General features: G+C 32.6%; 1 protein-coding gene across 1 annotated transcript in view; it reads left to right on the top strand.

Moving 5' to 3' along the window:
• TLL1 (tolloid like 1) overlaps positions 1-20,619 on the top strand; it is a gene marked incomplete at both ends in the record, with an annotated part of 248,343 nt that overhangs the window by 181,893 nt on the left and 45,831 nt on the right. Inside the window, 6 exons of the mRNA XM_082653600.1 lie at positions 1,132-1,248; positions 2,438-2,583; positions 12,022-12,217; positions 13,849-13,974; positions 15,050-15,210; positions 17,647-17,827. Coding sequence (XP_082509726.1) covers positions 1,132-1,248; positions 2,438-2,583; positions 12,022-12,217; positions 13,849-13,974; positions 15,050-15,210; positions 17,647-17,827 — 927 coding nt within the window. The remainder of the gene's footprint in view (positions 1-1,131; positions 1,249-2,437; positions 2,584-12,021; positions 12,218-13,848; positions 13,975-15,049; positions 15,211-17,646; positions 17,828-20,619) is intronic.

Genomic DNA, 20,619 nt, shown 5'->3' with positions numbered 1-20,619 from the left:
ATATAGATATATATTATTTTTTCAGATTATATTCCATTACAGGTTATTACAAGGTTTTGAATATGGTTTCCTGTGCTTTACAGTAAATCCTTTTTGTTTATCTATTTTATACATAGTAGTTTGTATCTGTTAATCTCATACTCCTAATTATCCCTCACCCTCTCCCTTTCCCACACATTACAGTTTAAGGGACATTGCTCTCTTTTACATGTCCCTAATTTACTTTGCCATTTAGGGAGACATTTTTTCACCTGCTATCTGTTAGTATGAATTTGTTTTAAGTTGACTGACATTTTTCATATACTAAAACTATGTATGACATCATTACCAAGGGCACACAAAAATGGATGACAATATATTATTCTTTGTGGAATTATTTCATGTGCATTGTCATATTTAACTTTCTGTCATCATAAAATCTTAGAGCACAGTAGCAGATATACAGTAAGCAACGAATATTTGTGGAAGGTTGAAGGAGGGAAGAAGGAATGACAGGCAATAATATATTTGCTCAGTATTATACTTGCCTGTGGATAAACAATCAGAAAAAATTAGAACTCATTATTAAGTCTTCTGATACTGTTTGCCATTCTGCCTACTACACTACATACTACAGCTTTATAGATGAGATGTATGTAGTAACATAAGATCCTTGGGCAGTCTGTGGGTTTCCCTGACAAGTTGCCATTGAACATGGCTAAACAAAGAACTATACTTTGAGCTGTCACTTCCCTACTAATGAGCAAATTGAACATTTGAAGCAGTTTTTCAGGATCACTTGTACTTTTTTCTGTTTTCCATAGAATAATATTCCCCACCTTGATATATCATGTGTCATTTTACAAATAGGACATGTTTTGAGCTAGCTGTTACTTAATTCTACAGATAATGATACTGACATCAGTCAGTTAATCTGAGAGTGATATGTTCCAATATTCTATAAATAAATATGAAGAGATTTATTTATCCACCTTTATTAAGTAAATATTAAAGAATAATTATAGCTCTAGTTCCTAGGGGTAGATACAGGAACCAAATCAGGTTTTATGTATGCAATTTGTAGCTAGTATGAAAAGCAATTAGAATATAAAGTCATATTTAGGAGTCTCTTTATTCTTTTATTTCTTTTAGGTAGATTCTGTGGGGACAAATTGCCTGAAGTTCTAACCTCTACAGACAGCAGAATGTGGATTGAGTTTCGTAGCAGCAGTAATTGGGTGGGAAAGGGCTTTGCAGCTATCTATGAAGGCAAGTCACATTGAGTTTAGAGATGGCTTCTTCTTAGACCTCTAAACAGAACTATCCTTTCTCTCAATTTCATTAGAATGATATTGTAACTGTATTTCAATTACAAAATTTTCTAAACCTGTATTATAATGTTCATTATGATGATTTTAATAAAAATACTTGGTAAATTTAAACTGCAGAAACAACCTGCTTTCTGGTACCAGTAATGTGGTAACATGTAAATGTACTCATCAGGGATGTGTGGGGAAAAAAAAACTCATTATAGAGATGTGTGGAAAACAACAGCAACAACAAACGGCAAAAGAGTTCTTAAACTTCGGTTGTTTTTTCATGACAACATTAAAATGTTATGAAGAAATTACCACTTCTCTTTGTGCTGAGTTTGTATGTGTTTGATGGCTATACCGCGGAAATGCCTTGATAAAGGAAACTGCACAGAAAGTAATTGCGCACAGTTCTGGAGCTTGCTTTGTCTAAATGAGAGTGTCAGCATTCAAGAAGAATTTACTAGAGGCTTTGTTCTATATGTATCTAAAACAGTAAACTGGCATTGTGCTTCCTGGCTTTAAAAACCTTCTTGCCAGATCGTGGGTAGAGAAGAACCTTCTTGCTCCTGCCTCTGCCAGCACAGAAGTTTAAGTTATTTAGAAGACAGAAGATTTCTGCTTCTCTTAGACTTTTAAGAGGATGGAAGCATTTGTTTTAGAGATTAACTGTGTGGTTGTGAAGAGTATGGTTTGGATGGAGCCACAGATGTTGAGCACGAGGGCCGCTCACAGCCAGAGGCCCAGAGAGTTTTGTGGCGCTTCTCTCCTGATCAGCTCCTCCACTGAGGTAAAAGACCTAAAGAAGCAGTTCAGAGAGTCAGAGAAAACTCACATAGAATAAATTACAAAATCTCAAAAGGTTTTTAAAGTTTTTTTTTAAAATGCTTGTTTTTGTAAAACTGTGAATTAACAGTGATAAAAAATCATATATTCCTCTGCTGACTGTTATCTAATATTTATAGTTAAGTGGCTAGGTTTTTTTTTTAACCAACTAAATATTTACAACCAGCCAACCTTGATTTTTATAACCTGGTTTTTATGTACTCAGCTCCAGGCACCAAACTAAAATGTTATCTTAGAAGCAAATGAAAATGAAATGGCATGTCTAGGTTTATTTATTTGTTTATTTTTGCTTTCCTCAGCTATCTGTGGAGGTGAGATACGTAAAAATGAAGGACAGATTCAGTCTCCTAATTACCCCGATGACTACAGGCCGATGAAAGAATGTGTATGGAAAATAGCAGTGTCAGAAGACTGCTATGTCGGGCTGACCTTTCAGGCCTTTGAGGTAAAGTCCTTCAGGCAGCCTTTGTGGGGCACATCCTCCATAAATGACAGTGCATTTAAGGGATCCTCATTAAAAAAGCAAAGAACTAGAGAATCAGCTTTTTCATCAACAAAGAAGCAAAGGATTGCCTATAAAATGCAACATCAAGAGCGAAAGAGGTTTTTTTTTTTTTCTTCTTTCCTCTTACTGCAGACATTTTCAAGAAGATTAAAGTGAGTTTACATTATCTGTGCTTTTTGAATTAGAATGTTTGAAGTACTGTCAATAGTTTCTTTTGACAAATGACCAGGCTTGTTTCACAAGAATGCTTGAAGAGTCCATTAAATAAAAAACTTTTATTTCTCTTCTAAACTAAGAGGTTAAAGGTAGATCATCTTTTTTGTTGTTGTTACAGTGTAAATCCATTTTTCACTTTTTATCATTATGCAGAAAATTATTTATATAAAAAAACAGGGATTTAAATATTCTTAGGAGCTTTTGACTTCATCAAAAATATTTATTGGGGAAGAGATCAGCACCGACATTGCATTATTAGATGAGGGCAGAATAAACCAAAGGCCAGTCAGAATCCTGGAGCAAAGTCTGCATCTAAAACTACTGCACTAGCTAATGAGTCATTTTTGTGTAGTGGGGAGAACTGAGTGAGGAATTAGAAGCTAAGAGATATGGGAATTGTCAAGAACTCCTGAGCATGTTTAAATTACAGAATCAGGCTAGAAATTGAGAGCCCAAGGTGGAGTAGGAAGGAATGATGAGGTGCTGGCAGTAGGTCCAAGAAAGAGTTAGAGATCCAGATGCCATTACTGGAGATTATTTCTTTACTGAAATTAGAAGGCCTACTTACTGTCCAAGTGATCAGAAGGCCAGTGTAGAGAACCCCATTCATTGCCAGGATGTGCTTGCCACTGAGTGTGGTGACTGTGTGGTGTCCCAGTCCCCATAGCAGGAGCCCCAGGGGAATCCAGGTGTTACTCAAAAGTCCAGAGAAACTCATACCCCCACCTGTAAACTGTGTAACATATTTTTTGGTGTTGTCTCTACCCCTTTGCTTGTACCTTCTAATTTTCAAGACATATTTCTTTTTAATCATGAAAAAACTCTCTTTTATGCTGTGATCACGATGTTTATGCCCCTGACCCCTTTGCATTTTTGGAAACCTTGGTCCTGAGATTATCTGATTCACATTTATTTTTAAATTTTATTGGATTGCAAACATTATTCAAATAGAACACTTTATTGTAAAGAGTAAACTAAAATTGGGTAGGACTCACTTTTTAGACCAAAACAACTGGTTCATTGAAAAATTATCTAATGACCACATTACATGTGTTAATATTTTGTGCTATTGCAAAAATTAAGTGATGAACTGCCTTTCAATATATAATTCAATGTTTTATAGAATTCTATTATAGTAGTGATGTCAGCAAATACATTCATTCCATGCATCTAAAAACTGAGATGCAGAAATTGCTGGCTTAGTTGGTTTGCAGTTTTTTTTTGGTTTTCTGGGTTTTTTTTGTTTGTTTTGATATATCAATATAGTAAGAGTGATATTCTTCAAAAATAGGATAATGTAAGGACAAATAAGAAAGATTTACACCTCAGGCACTTAAAACCATGCCTGACACAGAGTAGTCATTTAATAAATACTTGTTGATTAAGTGAATGAATAAGTTATTGCTAAGCTTTGGAAATGAGGTAGAGTCATGTCACAGTTTGGCTGATAGTGCATTTTATTTATTATCTCTAGTTTCCTGTCCTTTCTTCATTTTGCTTTATTTCCTTATGTTTTTCCTCCTTTATTCATATGCTGGACATATTTGAATGTCTAGTAGGCCTCTCATCTTTAACTGACTAACATCAAGCCTTTGATTGTCTTATTTTACCCACACTAACCCATTCACCTTCAGTCTTCCCTATTTCAGTATTTAGTGTTTCAGTATGTCACTATTTACTCAAGTAATATCCCTAATTCCATTTTTTGTCTTAAACCCCAAGGCCAATTAATAAGCATATTCCATTTGCTTTGTCTTCAAAATATACCACATACATGACCACTTTATACCTACTTTCTGGCCACCACTGTTGTAATCACTGCCTCTTGCTTTGGAACTTTGATGAACTCTTCACATCTCTACCCTTGCCCTACATATCCTGATATCCACACAACAGCTGGGATGATACTTTCACAATGTAAGTTATATCAAACACTCCTCTGCTTAAAGTTTTATCAAACACTACTCCCCATGTGCCTCATGGAGAAAATCTTTGTGTTAGACTTTCAGGCGTGCATTATAATGCTGTTGGCCATGAGTTCACTGTTAATGAATTTGAATATCTGTGAAGGTACCTTTAAACAGAAACACACATAAAGCAAGGTTAAGTATTGATTTGATGACAAAAATTTTGTGACCAGAAGCTCTCAGGAACCTAACCTTGTATTTCTCCAGGAGGCATGAATCAGTATTCACTAACTCAGTGTTTTCAGTGACTTTGTTGAACTCAACTACTGCTAATACTGAGAATCAACTGTATATATTTTTAATTTGGTCTAGTGGTCATTAGGTGGTTTGTTTCAGTTACTCAGTTATCTGTTTATATCAATTTGTTTTTGTTTACATAACATTTTCAATATACAGCTTATGCATTTTATATTTAAAATGTATAATTTTAAAAATATCTTCACTATTTCTCAGTGTTTTGTGTCTTTCTCTGACAAAACTGTTTTTATTCACTGATATCAGTCTTTGACTTTTTCAAACACTTTCTATTTTTGTAACTCTTTTATTCCCTATGTCACTCTCTCCCTTTTCAGATAAAAGGGCCCTTAAGATAAGCTAGTTCTGTTGAAATCTACTATAAAGAACTTACTGGCTGTTCATTATTTATGCCTTTCTGTGAATTTATGTCATGAATATTCACCTCTCCTAATGCTACTTAGATTTTAATGTAAGTACAGAAAGAAATCTGAACAAGTGCTTTTGTTAATGAGGGTAATAGAGTCCTAATACTTCTGTAATCATCACCTTTGGGAAGATTTTTCTTCTCTAGTAGTTACTGGTATGTTGTCTCTTAAGACCAATACTGAAGTGAGTTTGTACGTGAATGTAGATAATGTCTAAAATCATTTTGAAGAAATTGTCTTCTCTTCAGCAGTGGTGTTATTTGTAAAAAAGCCTCTATACTACTATTTCACTTGAGAACTTTCAGTATGCAGAAATACATAAGAGAAAAAGTTGGGGAGACTTTAATAGTACAACTTCAAACAAATGTCAGTAAAGCAGGAAATAAGTGAAATAAACCCAGAGCTTAGTTATGTTTAGTTAAAATCCCTACGTACATTTATTTAAGTGAGATTACATTTGAGGTACTTATAAATATTTCTACACACTGTGATTTGGTTATACTTTCCTTTTGAAAACCATAGTATATAATAGTCTTTCCCATAATTACTAGCAACATTCTAAACTACATACAAAAGTTTTTTATCTTGGTACAGTTGACCCTTGAACAACACAGGTTTGAACTGCAGGGATCCACTTATATGTAGACTTTTTAAAATAAACATAGTACCTGTTATTTTCATTTTACAGATCTTTAAGTGTGGGGGAAAGTTTGTGTTTGATTAGAGATCACAATATATGGAATCAGAAGAATTAGGGTTTAAGTGGTGAACCTCTGCAAACTATTTCAGCCTCCTTCCCTTGGGTGAGTCATTTATCAGTTCCTTTGTTTTTGAGGCAGAGATAGCAGTTGGCGGTTTTTCAACTGTTCTTGGTTGGCATTCCTAACTCCTACGTTATTCAAGGGTCAGCTGTACTTTGTGAATTACCTGATTAAGAGTAATCCTTTAATTCCTTTAAATATTTTATATTAGTTTGAGTTAAGTAGACTAGTCTTTGTGAATGAACTAGGAAGCCAAGACAAGATCTTAATTAGTTAACATTTTAATGCTTGCCCTGCACTATTTTTGGATATTTGGCTAAGAATATATATTGGTTAATGACTGTATAAGAGAATATGACTATATAAGAGCTACTATATAAAGTAGCTCTTCAGAATTATAGTTTAGGCTATCATTCTGCTCTGAAAGATTAGATTAAATAAACTTGCCCAAGGTCACACAGTTCTTAATTGGTAGACTGTGAGTGATACCAATTCCATGGCCTGGCACTCTTACACCCAGATCTTGGTAGCAGAATGAGGCATCTAATTCTCTCATGGCAATAAATTCTTTCCCATCATAACTATTGTCATTTGTACATTTGAGTTGTTTAATCAATAAATGCCTGTCAGTCAGGGACATGTCTGTTTATTCATCACTGTTTCTATACTATCAAGTATATATTTATTATCTGGTCATCACAGGTTTTCAGTAAATATTTATTAAATTTATGAATTAAAAATAATTGTGTCATGAAGGGAAAAAAAATCAAATGGCAGCATTGAGAAAACTGAATCATATAAAAGTAGACCTAACCCAGCCTTATGGTTTTGATTTTCACATGGTTGAGCATTTTGATTTTTCTCCTCCATTTTTGAGCTCTAATTGTATACATATCAATATTCATTAAGTATTAAATAGTAAAAATAAAACTAATACTAATTAATAAAATATTAAATATGACAGTGATACATTTTAAAATAATCTATTAAAATTTTCCTTTTTATTTAAAATTCTTTTTGTCATAGCATTTATTACTTAAATTTACTGTATTTTTCTCATTATTAAAATTAATTTATTTTTAATAATAAATGCTAATCTTGATTGTTTTTGTTAGTCATACTTTTCTTTAACATTTTACCCCAAAGCAAAAAATAATGACTTAGCATTGTTCCAAATGTATAGAACTTTAAGTTATATTATCTATAAAAGTTAAATCATTTATGGAGTTGATAGTATGAATTATAGTTTGAAATTACATTCTAACACTCATAGAAGACTTTTTTTTATTACTATTTTATTACTATTACCATCTAAACTATTTTTTAAGTGTATGACACAGTAGTGTTAAGTACATTCACATTGTTGTGTAATCAACCTCCAGAACACTTTTCATCCTGCAAAACTGAAACTCTTTACCCAGTAAGCAACAACTTCCCATTTCCCCGTCCCCCCAGCCCCTGGCAATCACTCTTCTGCTTTATGTCTCTTTGAATTTGACTATTCTGGGTACCTCATGTAAATGAAATCATACAATATTTGATTTTTTGTGTCACTTTTTAAAAATTTCACTTAGTGTAATATCCTCAAGGTTCATCCATGTTATAGCACTTGAAAGGATTTCCTTCCTTTTTATGGCTAATATCCCATTTTATGTATAGACCACATTTTGCTTATCCATTCATCCACTGATGGACATTTGGATTGCTTCCACCCCTTGGCTATTATGGATAATGCTGATATGAACATGGATGTACAAGTATGTCTCCAAGACCCTGCTTTCAATTTTCCAAATATAATACCCGGAAGTGGAATTGCTGAATCATATGGTAATTTTATTTTCAATTTTTCAGGGAGTACGGGAGAGTTTTACTGAAACTATTACCTAGAAACTTTGGAGTTTTCAGAGGTTTTTACAAATAAGTAGGTATTGCAGTAGATGTTTTTGCAATGTTATATTTATTTGGAAATTTGATTGTAAAATGAAAGCAAAGTGTGTGAATGGCCCCTGAGCCTGGGTATGGTGTCTTGCTCCAGGGCTGGCATTCCTTCAGTCTTAGAGCTCCCCCACATGCACTGACCACAAAGCTCTGCACTGGTTGGCAGTGTTAGAATGAGAGGCTGATTACTTTAGGTTACTTTTAATTGATTTTAGTTCTTGCTAAATAAAGTAACTCAGCTTTTTGATGCTTCCTCTCTAACCTGCCAGTAAAGACATGGACCCCCCACACTTAGTAATGAAATGTAATATTAATCCCTTCTGGCTAAGCTTTGTACTTATTCTTCTTTCTTTGTGTACTTGGATTTACTTCCAATATCATTTATATATCAGTTTTCTAAAGCAATCTTCAGAGCTTAATGTCACTTTCACTGTTTTCTTTATATACATATTAGGTCTGTTTACGTTATGATAAACTTGCCACATTCCTATATGGTTTGTGTTCTGATTACCTTAAAGTCTGTAATAAATCAGCATTATCATTACCAAACATATTTATTACATGTCCACGCTTTAAATCAAGAAGAGACTGTTTTTCCTTTTCTTTTTTTTATGAATTACTGACTTTGGTGTTCTTTTTCTCATGGTACCTAAGGTTACTGGCATAACATCAATGAACTTATCCACTTTTTAGCTTCAACCATATTTATTTTTTCAACTATATTTATACTAATTGATAAAGTAATCGATACTGCTGGAGAAAATGTTACACAAATAACATAAAATAACTCAAACTCTCATTTGTGCTCACCATCATTACTGTTATGTGGATGTAGTTGAAGAGGTATAATTATAATTAACACCAATAGAGAAGATTTATTGTGCTGGTATTGCAATTAGGATTAAAATAATTAAACTGGAAAAACATGTAAACAAAGATTATGGAGGTCATTGATATGATATGTAGGTCAACAACCATGGCATTTACTGTGTGAGACTACAGTGTATATTTCTATTGTTTTATCCCTAATACCAGGTGCATAATAATATATAAGTAATATGTAATTCATAAATAGGTACTGGTGAAATAATCCTAAAATTGGTCATTTTTATTCATTTTACCCATGAGATATTTACACTTTGTGTATCATATAAAATATTTAAAGCTCTAATTTTTACAACGTAACCAGTGAATATACTATAAATTAAAATTTAAAGAGTATTGTTTAACTGTTAAAGGAACAGAGTGAGTTTTATATACAGGGAAATACCCGCTATCCTATATCCTTTTTTTTTTTTTTTTTTTTTTTTTTTTTTTTGGTGGTACGCGGCCTCTCACTGTTGTGGCTTCTCCCGTTGCGGAGCACAGGCTCCGGACGCGCAGGCTCAGCGGCCATGGCTCACAGGCCTAGCTGCTCTGCGGCATGTGGGATCTTCCCAGACCGGGGCACAAACCTGTGTCCCCTGCATTGGCAGGCGGACTCTCAACCACTGCGCCACCAGGGAAGCCCCTATATCCTTTTAATTACTGATCATATGTAATTTTTTTCAACAGTGTCTCTCGTTTTCTTCGTACTGTAATTTTCAAAAGCAGTAATTTCTTCATAAATAGTAATTAAAAACCCATTTTAATTAACCTTCTTATTTTTTACTCTGGTATGACTGTTGATATGAAGCAACGTGATTTTTTTTCTATTAATTAACTTTCCATGGCAAGCAGCTACTTTCTTCATTGTGTGTTCTCACTCCCTTTCCTCTTCTAACTTAGCCTTTTCCCCCTTTCCAAAATAATTCATGAGTTGCAAGCATTTCATTCTGTGCTGCTCAAGCAGGTGAAGATAGATAGGTTGACTTGCTGAGACCTTCGGTTATTTTTCCTACAGTTTTGTTGTTTGTTCAGTTTTGCTTACCCTTTTATCAAGTTGTACACCCTGAGAGTTTTAGATGTTATTTTATATGTCCCCTTAACCAATGAATAGACTTTGGCCATCTGGAAATGTTCTCATATTTATAGAGAACTCTGATTTTGAAGGGACTGTATTAAAGACTGAGAGAAGAAGGTGTGTTATAGCTGGTCAGATTGGCCTTGTCACCCCAGTGACTAATTTTGTTCCTAGTGAGACTGCTAGCTCTCCCTCACCTCTCTATTTAACAGCTACTGTCTCAAAAGTATGCTTTAAATAATGAGATATTTTTAATGTTAAATATTTTCCAATTCTTTCCCATAATTCCACACACGAAGAGAATACATTTTTAGGGAAAAATCTGGATTTATGAGTCACAATGAGCTCCTACTGATAGTAAAATTGCAACCTTCAATCCCACCACCCCCACTGCTCATACTTCCTATCTTGTTTCACTTTGTATTCTTCCATAGAATGTATTATTTTCTAATATTTTATGATTATTATTTACCTTGTTTATTGTTCCTTTGCTCTCTACCCACCAGTATAAGCTCCAGCAGGGCAAGGCTCTGTTATTTTGATGAATGATGCATACTAAGCAGTGAGAAGAGTGCACAGAACAGAACCAGCACTGAATATTTATTGAAGAAATAAATGAATCCTGATTTGTGATTGGGAAAAGGGCAGCAGCAAATGCAGTACTTAGTTCTAACCAAATCTGCTTCAAAATCTATTTTTTTCTGTTTGTCCTTATGCTGCCTAATTTGAAGACTATCATTGTTAATGTATTGACAAATCAGGAAATGACTTCTTCAACCAACTATACCAGAAGTTTCATGCATACAGGTTGTAGTTCATAGAATGAATGTGTTCCCTGACATTCATTCTGTAATAGGAGAATTCCATAAATTAGTGAATTGTATGTTGAATGTTGGTTGACAACATGTGATACTTTTCATGGTTTATAATTATAGATGTCAGTGCTTTCCGGCTTCAAATACCTAATAAGTAGTTGACTCTATTAAGACTTCAGAGTTAGGGCCCATTTTCTATGAAAAAAACAAAAGCAAGAATTTATTTAGAAATTGTCTTACAATTTATAAAACAATTTGTAAATTTTGTTTTGTTTTTTGTAGAAGTTTAGAGCTAAAACAAAGGTCTACAAACATTCACTTCTTCATAAAGCCAATAGTCTGAGCTAGTATTTGCATTTAGTTGTTTAGGAAAGAGATTGAGTACATCCAGGGTGCACAGGTCAAGAATAATGTGTTAAGGTAAAAGTCTCATCTAAACATGCCTGTTACCCTGAGAGGGGCAGCCAGTGCTAGTTCTACAATGGAGTAGTCTTCCCACACAAAGCTATGCTAACTATGGATAAAGGATTTCATAGACTAGGAAGAAATGTAATCCCCATGTTATCAGATTTTGCTTCAAAAAGATATGTATAACCTAAAATAGTGCAACATTTGTCAATAATATGAATTCAGCCACTCTATTGAAAAAATAATGATTTTTTGATCAACTATGAGCAATTTTTATAACTATGTTTCAGAACAAATTATGCATTGTTTATAGCATATCTAGCCCAGATTTCTAATGATAATTATTAGTCTGGATTCTCTTAAATTCTATTTTCCAAAGAATTACTACTTGTATTTTTATTTTATTTTAAAAGGCAGTTAACTTCTATTGATCCTAGTGCATGTAGATGCACTTTTTCATAGATTTTTTTCCTCTGTCTCTCTACCAGAATAATACATCGTTTATTCATGGACAGTGTAGATATTACCATACACACTCAACAGAAATGCTCTCTTTTGGTATAAGTAATATGGCCATGTTAGTACTATGGCACTGAGAATACATGATACTTTTTTATAGAAATTGTTTTGTCTATTAATGAGATAGGTCACATATTTTTACTATTACAGATTGAGAGACATGACAACTGTGCCTATGACTACCTAGAAGTTCGAGATGGAACCAGTGAAAATAGTCCTTTAATAGGGCGTTTTTGTGGTTATGATAAACCTGAAGATATCAGATCTACCTCCAATACCTTGTGGATGAAGTTTGTTTCTGATGGAACTGTGAACAAAGCAGGGTTCGCTGCCAATTTTTTTAAAGGTAACTTGAAATCATTTAAAGTGGAAGATTTTCTCTGTCAAGGATAAATGTGGTATTTATCTTTGAGTTAGGGGAGAAATAAAGTAATATTGAAGATTGACGTATGCACTATTCATAAAGATATTTTGATGGTTTTTGATGGAATAGTTTACTGGTTATAAAACTGGAATTTGGAGATTTGTAGCACAGGGTAGGAACTCCATTAGGATATTCTACCACCTGTTTTTTAGGAAATAGTCAAAATCCAGAAATATACAGACAAGAGGAAAATATTTGCAATGTAATCAACAAAGGGTTCATAACCAGAAGGGGATTACTGATATATAGTTTATCAATTTATTTCCAGGTGGCAGCATCAAAACCATCCCTTAGAGAATAGAATTCTGTCACATTAGAAATAATGTATGGCCTCCTTAGTAGAACATTCTGATCCTTAAAATGTCTTTTTGACATTATTGCTGATCAGCTTTAATTTTGAATTGTATAAGCAAATTTTAGTTTATTTTCATGTCCCATGTTTGGTGTGTATTCCTCAGGTAAAAAGAAAGCTATTTTAGTGCAAATAATAACATCAGATTTGTATTTTGACAATTCATAGGCACTTAGGTTAAGTGTGTTATTATAGAATAAAATTCTTTTATGTGAAGAGAAAATAAATTTTCTCTATAATAATTTTTAAAGAATAAGTGATGGATTCAGTAGTGTATGTCAAAATTTAGTGTGAATAATATCTAGATATTTTCATTATTCAAAGAGCAATAATATAATTGATTTTTCCTGAGCATTACTTAGATGCTCACCATTTGAACTGAAAGGCAGAGAACCTTGGCACTTCTACTATATGTATTCCAAGTATTCATTAAATTGTTCATTTACATGGTTTAAATCTTCTCTATGTTATATTTTACAGTAGAAGAAACATATTATAAGAGTCTCTCTCGTGATGTTTGTGTATTTGCTTAACAAAATGCCTAGTCTTTGGATGATGCATAATTTCTCCAGAGAATATTGTTTGCTGTTTTCCTAACTCACAGTAGGTTATTCCTAAAGAGTGAGATTATGGAGTACCTTGTAATATGTGTTTTTTAAACAGTATATATTTTTCATATGTCTATTTCATATATATTTTCATGTTGCCATATACAATTAAAATAGTTTCTGTTTACAAAAATCTGGAATTATTGTATTTTCTGGATCAACATATCTATATAAAAAACAGTGAATGTTTTCAATTTAAAGAGGTCTATTAAGTTTCATAGTTTTCCTTCTTTTTAATTTTTAGTCACCATATTTTATTTCTTAATAATGATATTACTTTAAAAGCATTTCTTCAGGCTACCTAGCAAACTATACAATGAAATGAACAGGTGAATCCATGTTTTTTCAGTAAGTTTTTCTATTCCATTCTGAAAAATCTCTAGGTTTTAATAATCCTCTTTAACTTTAAAGTCAGAAAAAAACATACTGTGTCTGAGATGAGGTGATCTTCAGTTGGACCAGTCCTTCTGGTTCTTACACAATTCTTAGATTACAGTGACATGGGTTCTTCTATGTCATCAGTCAAGGCCTTGCAAATTGTTCCTGTTCCTTCGTTGAAGAAATCAATTGTCTAATTGTCGCCATTTTTATAGAGGAAGACGAGTGTGCCAAGCCTGACCGTGGAGGCTGTGAGCAGCGTTGTCTGAACACACTGGGCAGTTACCAGTGCTCCTGCGAGCCTGGCTATGAGCTGGGACCTGACAAAAGGACCTGCGAAGGTGGGACCAGATTTGCACGTGGGGTTCCCTGCCTGAAACCCCTACCCATTTCCTTCTATCATGTAGTCTCATTCTCCTTCTCTTTTTATGCCTCCCTCTTATACTAGAATAAAATAGACACAGTTATGAAGAAAATACAGTATCTTTAAAACACAGGACATTGTATTCCAGATAATAATGAAGTTATGTGGCTGTTATTTCCACATGACTACTAAAAATAAATACACTTTAGAAACTTACCAAATATGGTAAACCTGAGATTACAGGTAGTTTAAAAAATATGTTTATAAATATAGTAATATTTATATTAGTTAACATACATATCCACATATACATACATATGCCTATATATTCAAAGGCAATTCAAGAGACCAGTTACTTTAGCTAACTCTTGACTCCCTAGGAATTAATTAGGAACTGTGTACAATATGTTCATTTCACTTAACTTGCTTTTGAAACCCTAACTTTCCTAATTTCACTATCAATAAGAAAGAGAGGTAACATAAATAGTACCTGTTTTAAATAGATCATCCAAAAGAGAAAGAAAACCAGTTGCTAAATGGAGTTTTTGCAATAACAAATATGCTCTATTTACTATAGTTTACCTTGCCTTCTAGCTCAAGTAACTCCTTCCTTGTCTTGGAAAAAAAAAAAGAGTTTGGGGAAATAAACAATTGATTTTGGTCTTAATACATCATGCTGTATTGTACTTTACCTATACCTTTTTATTAATTCTCACAACAATCGTGTGGTGTAGGTATTATTATACACACTTAAAATATAAGAAATCTGACCCCCAGGTTTCTTTATATTGCTCGCCCAACTTTGAAGCGATCTAAAGTGTAAAGCCATCATTTTCTTCGCTCCATATCTACAAAATAACACTTTATAAATTGGATTAGATGATTAAAATAGTTGTACTAAAGATTAAGGAATAGAGACTGCAGCTTTCTAGATTTCGAAAAATCCAGAAGATGGTTGAAATTTAATACTGAGATGTTTGATTATCAATGGAAAGGTGCTAAGAAGGGGGTAGATTTATTAGGGGAAACCTTTCCCTTTTCTTTCTTTTTAGCGGCTTGCGGAGGACTTCTTACAAAACTGAATGGCACCATAACCACTCCAGGCTGGCCCAAGGAGTACCCTCCCAACAAACACTGCGTGTGGCAAGTGGTGGCACCAACACAGTACAGAATTTCTATGAAGTTTGAGTTTTTTGAATTGGAGGGCAATGAAGTAAGTGAATAATAAATATATTTTTTTATAAAGTGTTTTAGGAATCCCTAAAGACAATCTGGTAAACTAAAAAAAAAAGAGAGAGAGAGAGAAGAAGAAAGAAAGAAAGGAAGGAAGAAGGAAGGGAGGGAGGAAGGAAGGAAGGAAAAAAGGAAGGGAGGAAGGAAAATTGCAGTAGTACAATAGTATAAATGCTGTAGTCTTTCTTTGCTCTATTTCTCGTTTCTGCAACTGCTTATAATTCCTGCTGGCATTGGATGATATTTTAGACTGTCTCTGGGAGATTGAAAATTACCCCCCAGCATTTTCCTGATTTATTAAAGTACTACGAAAATATTAGGGTAATGTCACATAGATTTTTCTAGAAAAAATAAACCAAAATTCACTTGTTGAGTCATAACGAAAATACCTTTTTGGGAAAACCTGGTATATTTCACTTGTGGAAATGGGTATATTTTCATTATATAAGTAGTTTTTCATTATGAGTATGCTTATGGTTCACAGATAAAGTGAGAAAGATAGAGAAGAAGAAAGAAATATTTTTAACCTCAATAAAACATGTATTTAGTTGACACTATCTTCCCTTTGACTTTATAGCTTACCATAGTAAACATCCAGTTTTCTGTCTGGTGATCACTTTTAAACAAATGAAATCATTTATTTGAGAATTCCTATGTGCTGGTACATACACACCAAATTCAAATGGAATGTCAGGCCTAGAGATGACAACTTTTAGAACTGTGTCTTGTGTGATCGGTCAACATTAAGTCCAGAGAAAATGTAATAAATGTTTGTTCTATTTCAGCTTTTCTACTTTCTTTTCTTTTCTCTAACTCCCACATCCTTACTCCCAAAAACTTTTTTTTCCTGTGTTTATTTTAAAATGAATGAGATCCAAAAGTGTGATAAAATTCACTCAAAAATTATTTTGTCTTTGATGTATATCTGTTGAACACTCACAGAGAACTGAGAGAACAGAAATATAATGTATCTGTGCTCCTGGACAATAATTGTTGGTAATATTTGTGGGTTTTATACCGTAATTTTGTCTTTGTGTATGTATCTTTGCTTCTTCTTTTTTCCCCTCCCACTTATCCTTCTTTCTTTTAATCATTTTTTAAAAATTCTATTTGTAGTAGTCAAGGCATTTCTATGGTTTTGAGTTAAAAAGAAGTGCAGACTTTTGTGTTGCTTAAAGAAAATTAAAATATGAAGTGTAATACACTGATATTTCAGAGAATTGTACAATTTTAGAGCTCATTTTGAGATCTTCTTTACATCATGTAAGCTTTATGATGGAAAAGACTGCAATTTATATTTCTTACATAATTTATCCACATAAAACATCATTTTTCTTTAATAATTATCTTAAATTTGGGGAAATATTAAAATTAAGAATGTATTTTTATAGTAATCTTAGAACAGCTTTCATATGAGCAACACATTTTGAAAATGGGAATCTCCCTGCCAGTTCTTCAATGTAATGTGAGCTTAGTATTGAATGGCTTCTACTTTCTCAGTTTACCTAAAGCTGTTGGTTGTGGCAGAATGGCATTTTGATTCACTAATTGATAGATGTTCCTAAGAAGGATAAACGTTTATGTTTACGAGGAAGAAGGGTAGATGGTTTAAAATAAATGGGGCATTGTGCTTGAAAGCATTTTTCTCATGGTAGCAGTATTTATTCATGGAAGGAGCCTTTACAAACTCTGTAACATATCCTGGAATTCTTAAACTTATGATGAGGTTACTGTATGGAATCCTATTAATAAAATTCTGTGCATTTTCATAGTTTAAAGTCTTGAATGTTTAAAATAAAATCATGAGCAAAATCTTGACTTATAGAATACTGGGTTAAGTTATAACTTCATTGTTTTATTCATTTTACTGATATCTAAAAGGAAAATCAATATCAAACAACTTTAGCTTCAGTAACATTATCCCATCTTGTGTCAGAGCCCTCTCTAAATAAAAGTTGCAGTTGTAACAAAGTAGATAGAAAACTTATTTCATTTTTCCTAGCAACATTTTGCTTATTTATCACCTAATTAATATCACAAGAGCCAGTAATTTGAGTTGACATATTGCAAAGTACGCATCATGCCCAGAGTTCAATCATATGCTTTGTTAAACAATTATTCATCGCAGTTTTCCTTAAGTCTGTATTTTTTGGAAAATATGTATGCTGTAAATACATATATACAAGCATACATTTGTATATACATCTCTTGGGGCTATTCGGAGCAAAATTCTCTCATCTGTCTATCATGCCTTCTGCTTCATATTTGGACACTTTTCTTGATTTTTGGACCTGTTAAGTCCAGTTTGACTACCACAGGAGTAAAGAGGGAAAAACACAGTAAATTAAAAAAAAGTAAATGTCAATCATCTGATGCTCTCAAATCTGGTAATTACAGTAACCATGTTTATTTCTAGGTTTGCAAATACGATTATGTGGAGATTTGGAGTGGTCTTTCTTCTGAGTCTAAATTGCATGGCAAATTTTGTGGTGCTGAAGTGCCTGAAGTGATCACATCTCAGTTCAACAATATGAGAATTGAATTCAAATCTGACAATACTGTATCCAAGAAGGGTTTCAAAGCACATTTCTTCTCAGGTATCAGTATTCTCATGCTACATGTGTATATTACAGATTTTAAAGGTGGATTGGCTTAAATTGTATGCTATCCATTCTTCCCAGTTTTCTGTAAATGAACTTGGAGATACATAGAATGCATGAACATTTATCCTAGTTTAATACTTTTTTAAAATTGGGATATTAATAAGAATGGCCCTGATGAAATGCACCTCTCAAACACTTAGATCTTACATAAATTCTAATCAAATATTTCAAAGGCTAGTAAAAATAACACAAAATTATTATGGTAATATTTTCACACAGTGACTTTATAAGTAGATAGCGATAATGATACCAGACTTCCAAAAAGTGGCAGACTTTTTCAAAATTATCTTTGTCTTTGGAATATGTGGTCTCATTTTAGCAACATATTTTTTATTCTTACTGCTTAGCAACATGTTTATTATTCCTCTTCTTACTATTATATATTCATTCTTTTTATTAAGCAGATGTTAAAAATCATACTTTACCTCATCATTATAGAAATGATTGCAGTAAGAGACCTAGAAATATGGAAATTATAATTTTAATAAAAATAATATATTATTGGATACATTTAGCAGTTGACATGTCTACATTTGGAATTTAATGTTTAGTTGAACCAACTCACATTGAAAATTCCCTCTTAAAGAGCTGAAGTTTGATTAAAGGTCCCTAAATTTTAAGAAACATCAGTGAAATGCCCTTATTTTCCCAATTTCAAAATTGTTCCTTTTAAAAATATTACTCTGAAACTTCAAAATTAGATAAAATTGTAATAAGCCTTGCTAGATATAGCAATCTATTCTGCCTGAAAGACTGGCAAGCAATGTAAAGCAACTGAATTCCAATTATATTTTAATATCAGGTAATTTAGATTGAGTTAATTCAAAGTCTATTTATTCCAGTCCCCATGTATTTAAGATTAATGAGATTTACAGTGCCTGGGGTTTGTTTGGGGCTTTCAGTAATTGAAATTAATGGTTCACAAGTTCCATTGAGGTCCAAGTCATATAGGAAAGTACATTTAAAATACAATGGATCTTGGCTCCCTTGTTCTCATTCCCTTCCTTCCCTCAGATTTAATTGCCTTTTAAAAGTTCTTCTCAGATATAGAAAACAAACTAGTGGTTATCAGTAAGGAGAGGGAAGGGGGAGAGAGGCAAGATAAGGGGAGGAGATTAAGAGGTAAAAACTATTATGTATAAAATAAATAAGCTGCAAGGATGTAATGTACAGGGAATATAGCCAATATTTTATAATAACTTTAAATGGAGTATAATCTATAAAAATATTGAATCACAATGTTGTTTACTTGAAACTAATACAACATTGTAAATCAACTATACCTCAATATAAATAAATAAATAAATAATAAAAATTATTCTCAGGCATTCATTTAAGATTTGTTATTCAAAGTAGCATTTTAATATACTATTTTAATGAAAGGAAGACTTCCTTAGACTTTACTATTCTATAAATATTATGCAGTTTACAAATTTTAGGTGATCCAGTGTTTAGAGATGAGGCTTCTTATCTTAGAACCACCTAAATATTTATTTTAAAAATTAAAATTATAAGGTGAATAGGTTTTATTATATTATTAATATTCAGGATCCTATACTTTAATCACTCATTTTATTTAATAAAACTTTTTTTAAAAGATACATGCTACATATACTGGTGACAAAGTATAAGTAAATTTAAAGTTCCCCAGAGTATTTAAAATTTGTTATTTGATATTTCTGTTCAGGCAAAACTTCCTAAATTCTAAAGACAGGTTATTAGTCTGTGTCTTTAGGACAATAATATTGTTAAGTAAACTGAACAATGAAGTTCAGGGAAAATTAAACCCCAAACTCTCATGTTGTAGCTATCATTCTGAGAACCTATTATGCAGGCATACATTATGTCTTTAATAATCAAAGTAAAACTGTAATATTCTAAGTGTTCAGTGTCACAAAGTATTTAACCCCAGTTCATCTTGGGTTCTGTTCTCTTAACCATAAGAGATGATCACATCCTTTGCAAATAGCATTAGTTATGTGTTATGTTCAACATATCTGTGACCTGGAAAAAAATAGATATACTTTTAACTTCTTTATTAGATTATTATTTTGTAAAGTCCAAGATAATTAAGTATAAACATTCAGTGTTTTCTTTTTGATTCATTGAAAAGTCTTGGCAGTTTGTCAGATTCATATTTAAAATACTATAGTCCTGGATAATTAATTAGATCTATTTTACATTTAAATTCTTGGGAGTTTCTGCTAGTGGGGAAGATGTTTGCTCAGGAAAAGGGAAGATAAAAACATATTTGTTTTGTACAATGAAGAGATGGCAGTGTTACTTAATGTCCTGATTATGATCATCTTACCAAAACATAATTTACAAAAGATCACCCATTATAATATATAGATTCTGTTCACATTGAAAATATCATTTTAGAGTTCTAATAATGCTATAAGTGTAATTGTGTGTTAAAAGTCAAATAACTCATCGTATCTATTAGAAAGTAAGCATGTAAATCATGGAGATATTGTATTTCACAAAGAAAATTGAAGGATTATTTTATGTTAAAATTCACTCTTGGGGATTTGATAAGACACATTACTGCATTAATTGTGACAAATTCTTTAGAAATAAATTTAGCATAGGAATCAAGAATTATTACAATGACTAATCTGTTTGCTCAGAAATTCAATTCTTGGGACTCTTTCATAAAGAAATATTTCAAAATCTGGAAGAAGGATTTTCAATATACTGTGATAGTGACAGAAATTTTAAACACC

The sequence above is a fragment of the Grampus griseus genome (genome assembly GCF_964374135.1).
Source record: "Grampus griseus genome assembly, chromosome: 4".
Taxonomy (NCBI): domain Eukaryota; kingdom Metazoa; phylum Chordata; class Mammalia; order Artiodactyla; family Delphinidae; genus Grampus; species Grampus griseus.
Note: the sequence above shows the minus strand (reverse complement) of the source record. Positions and strands in the feature narration are given on the sequence as shown.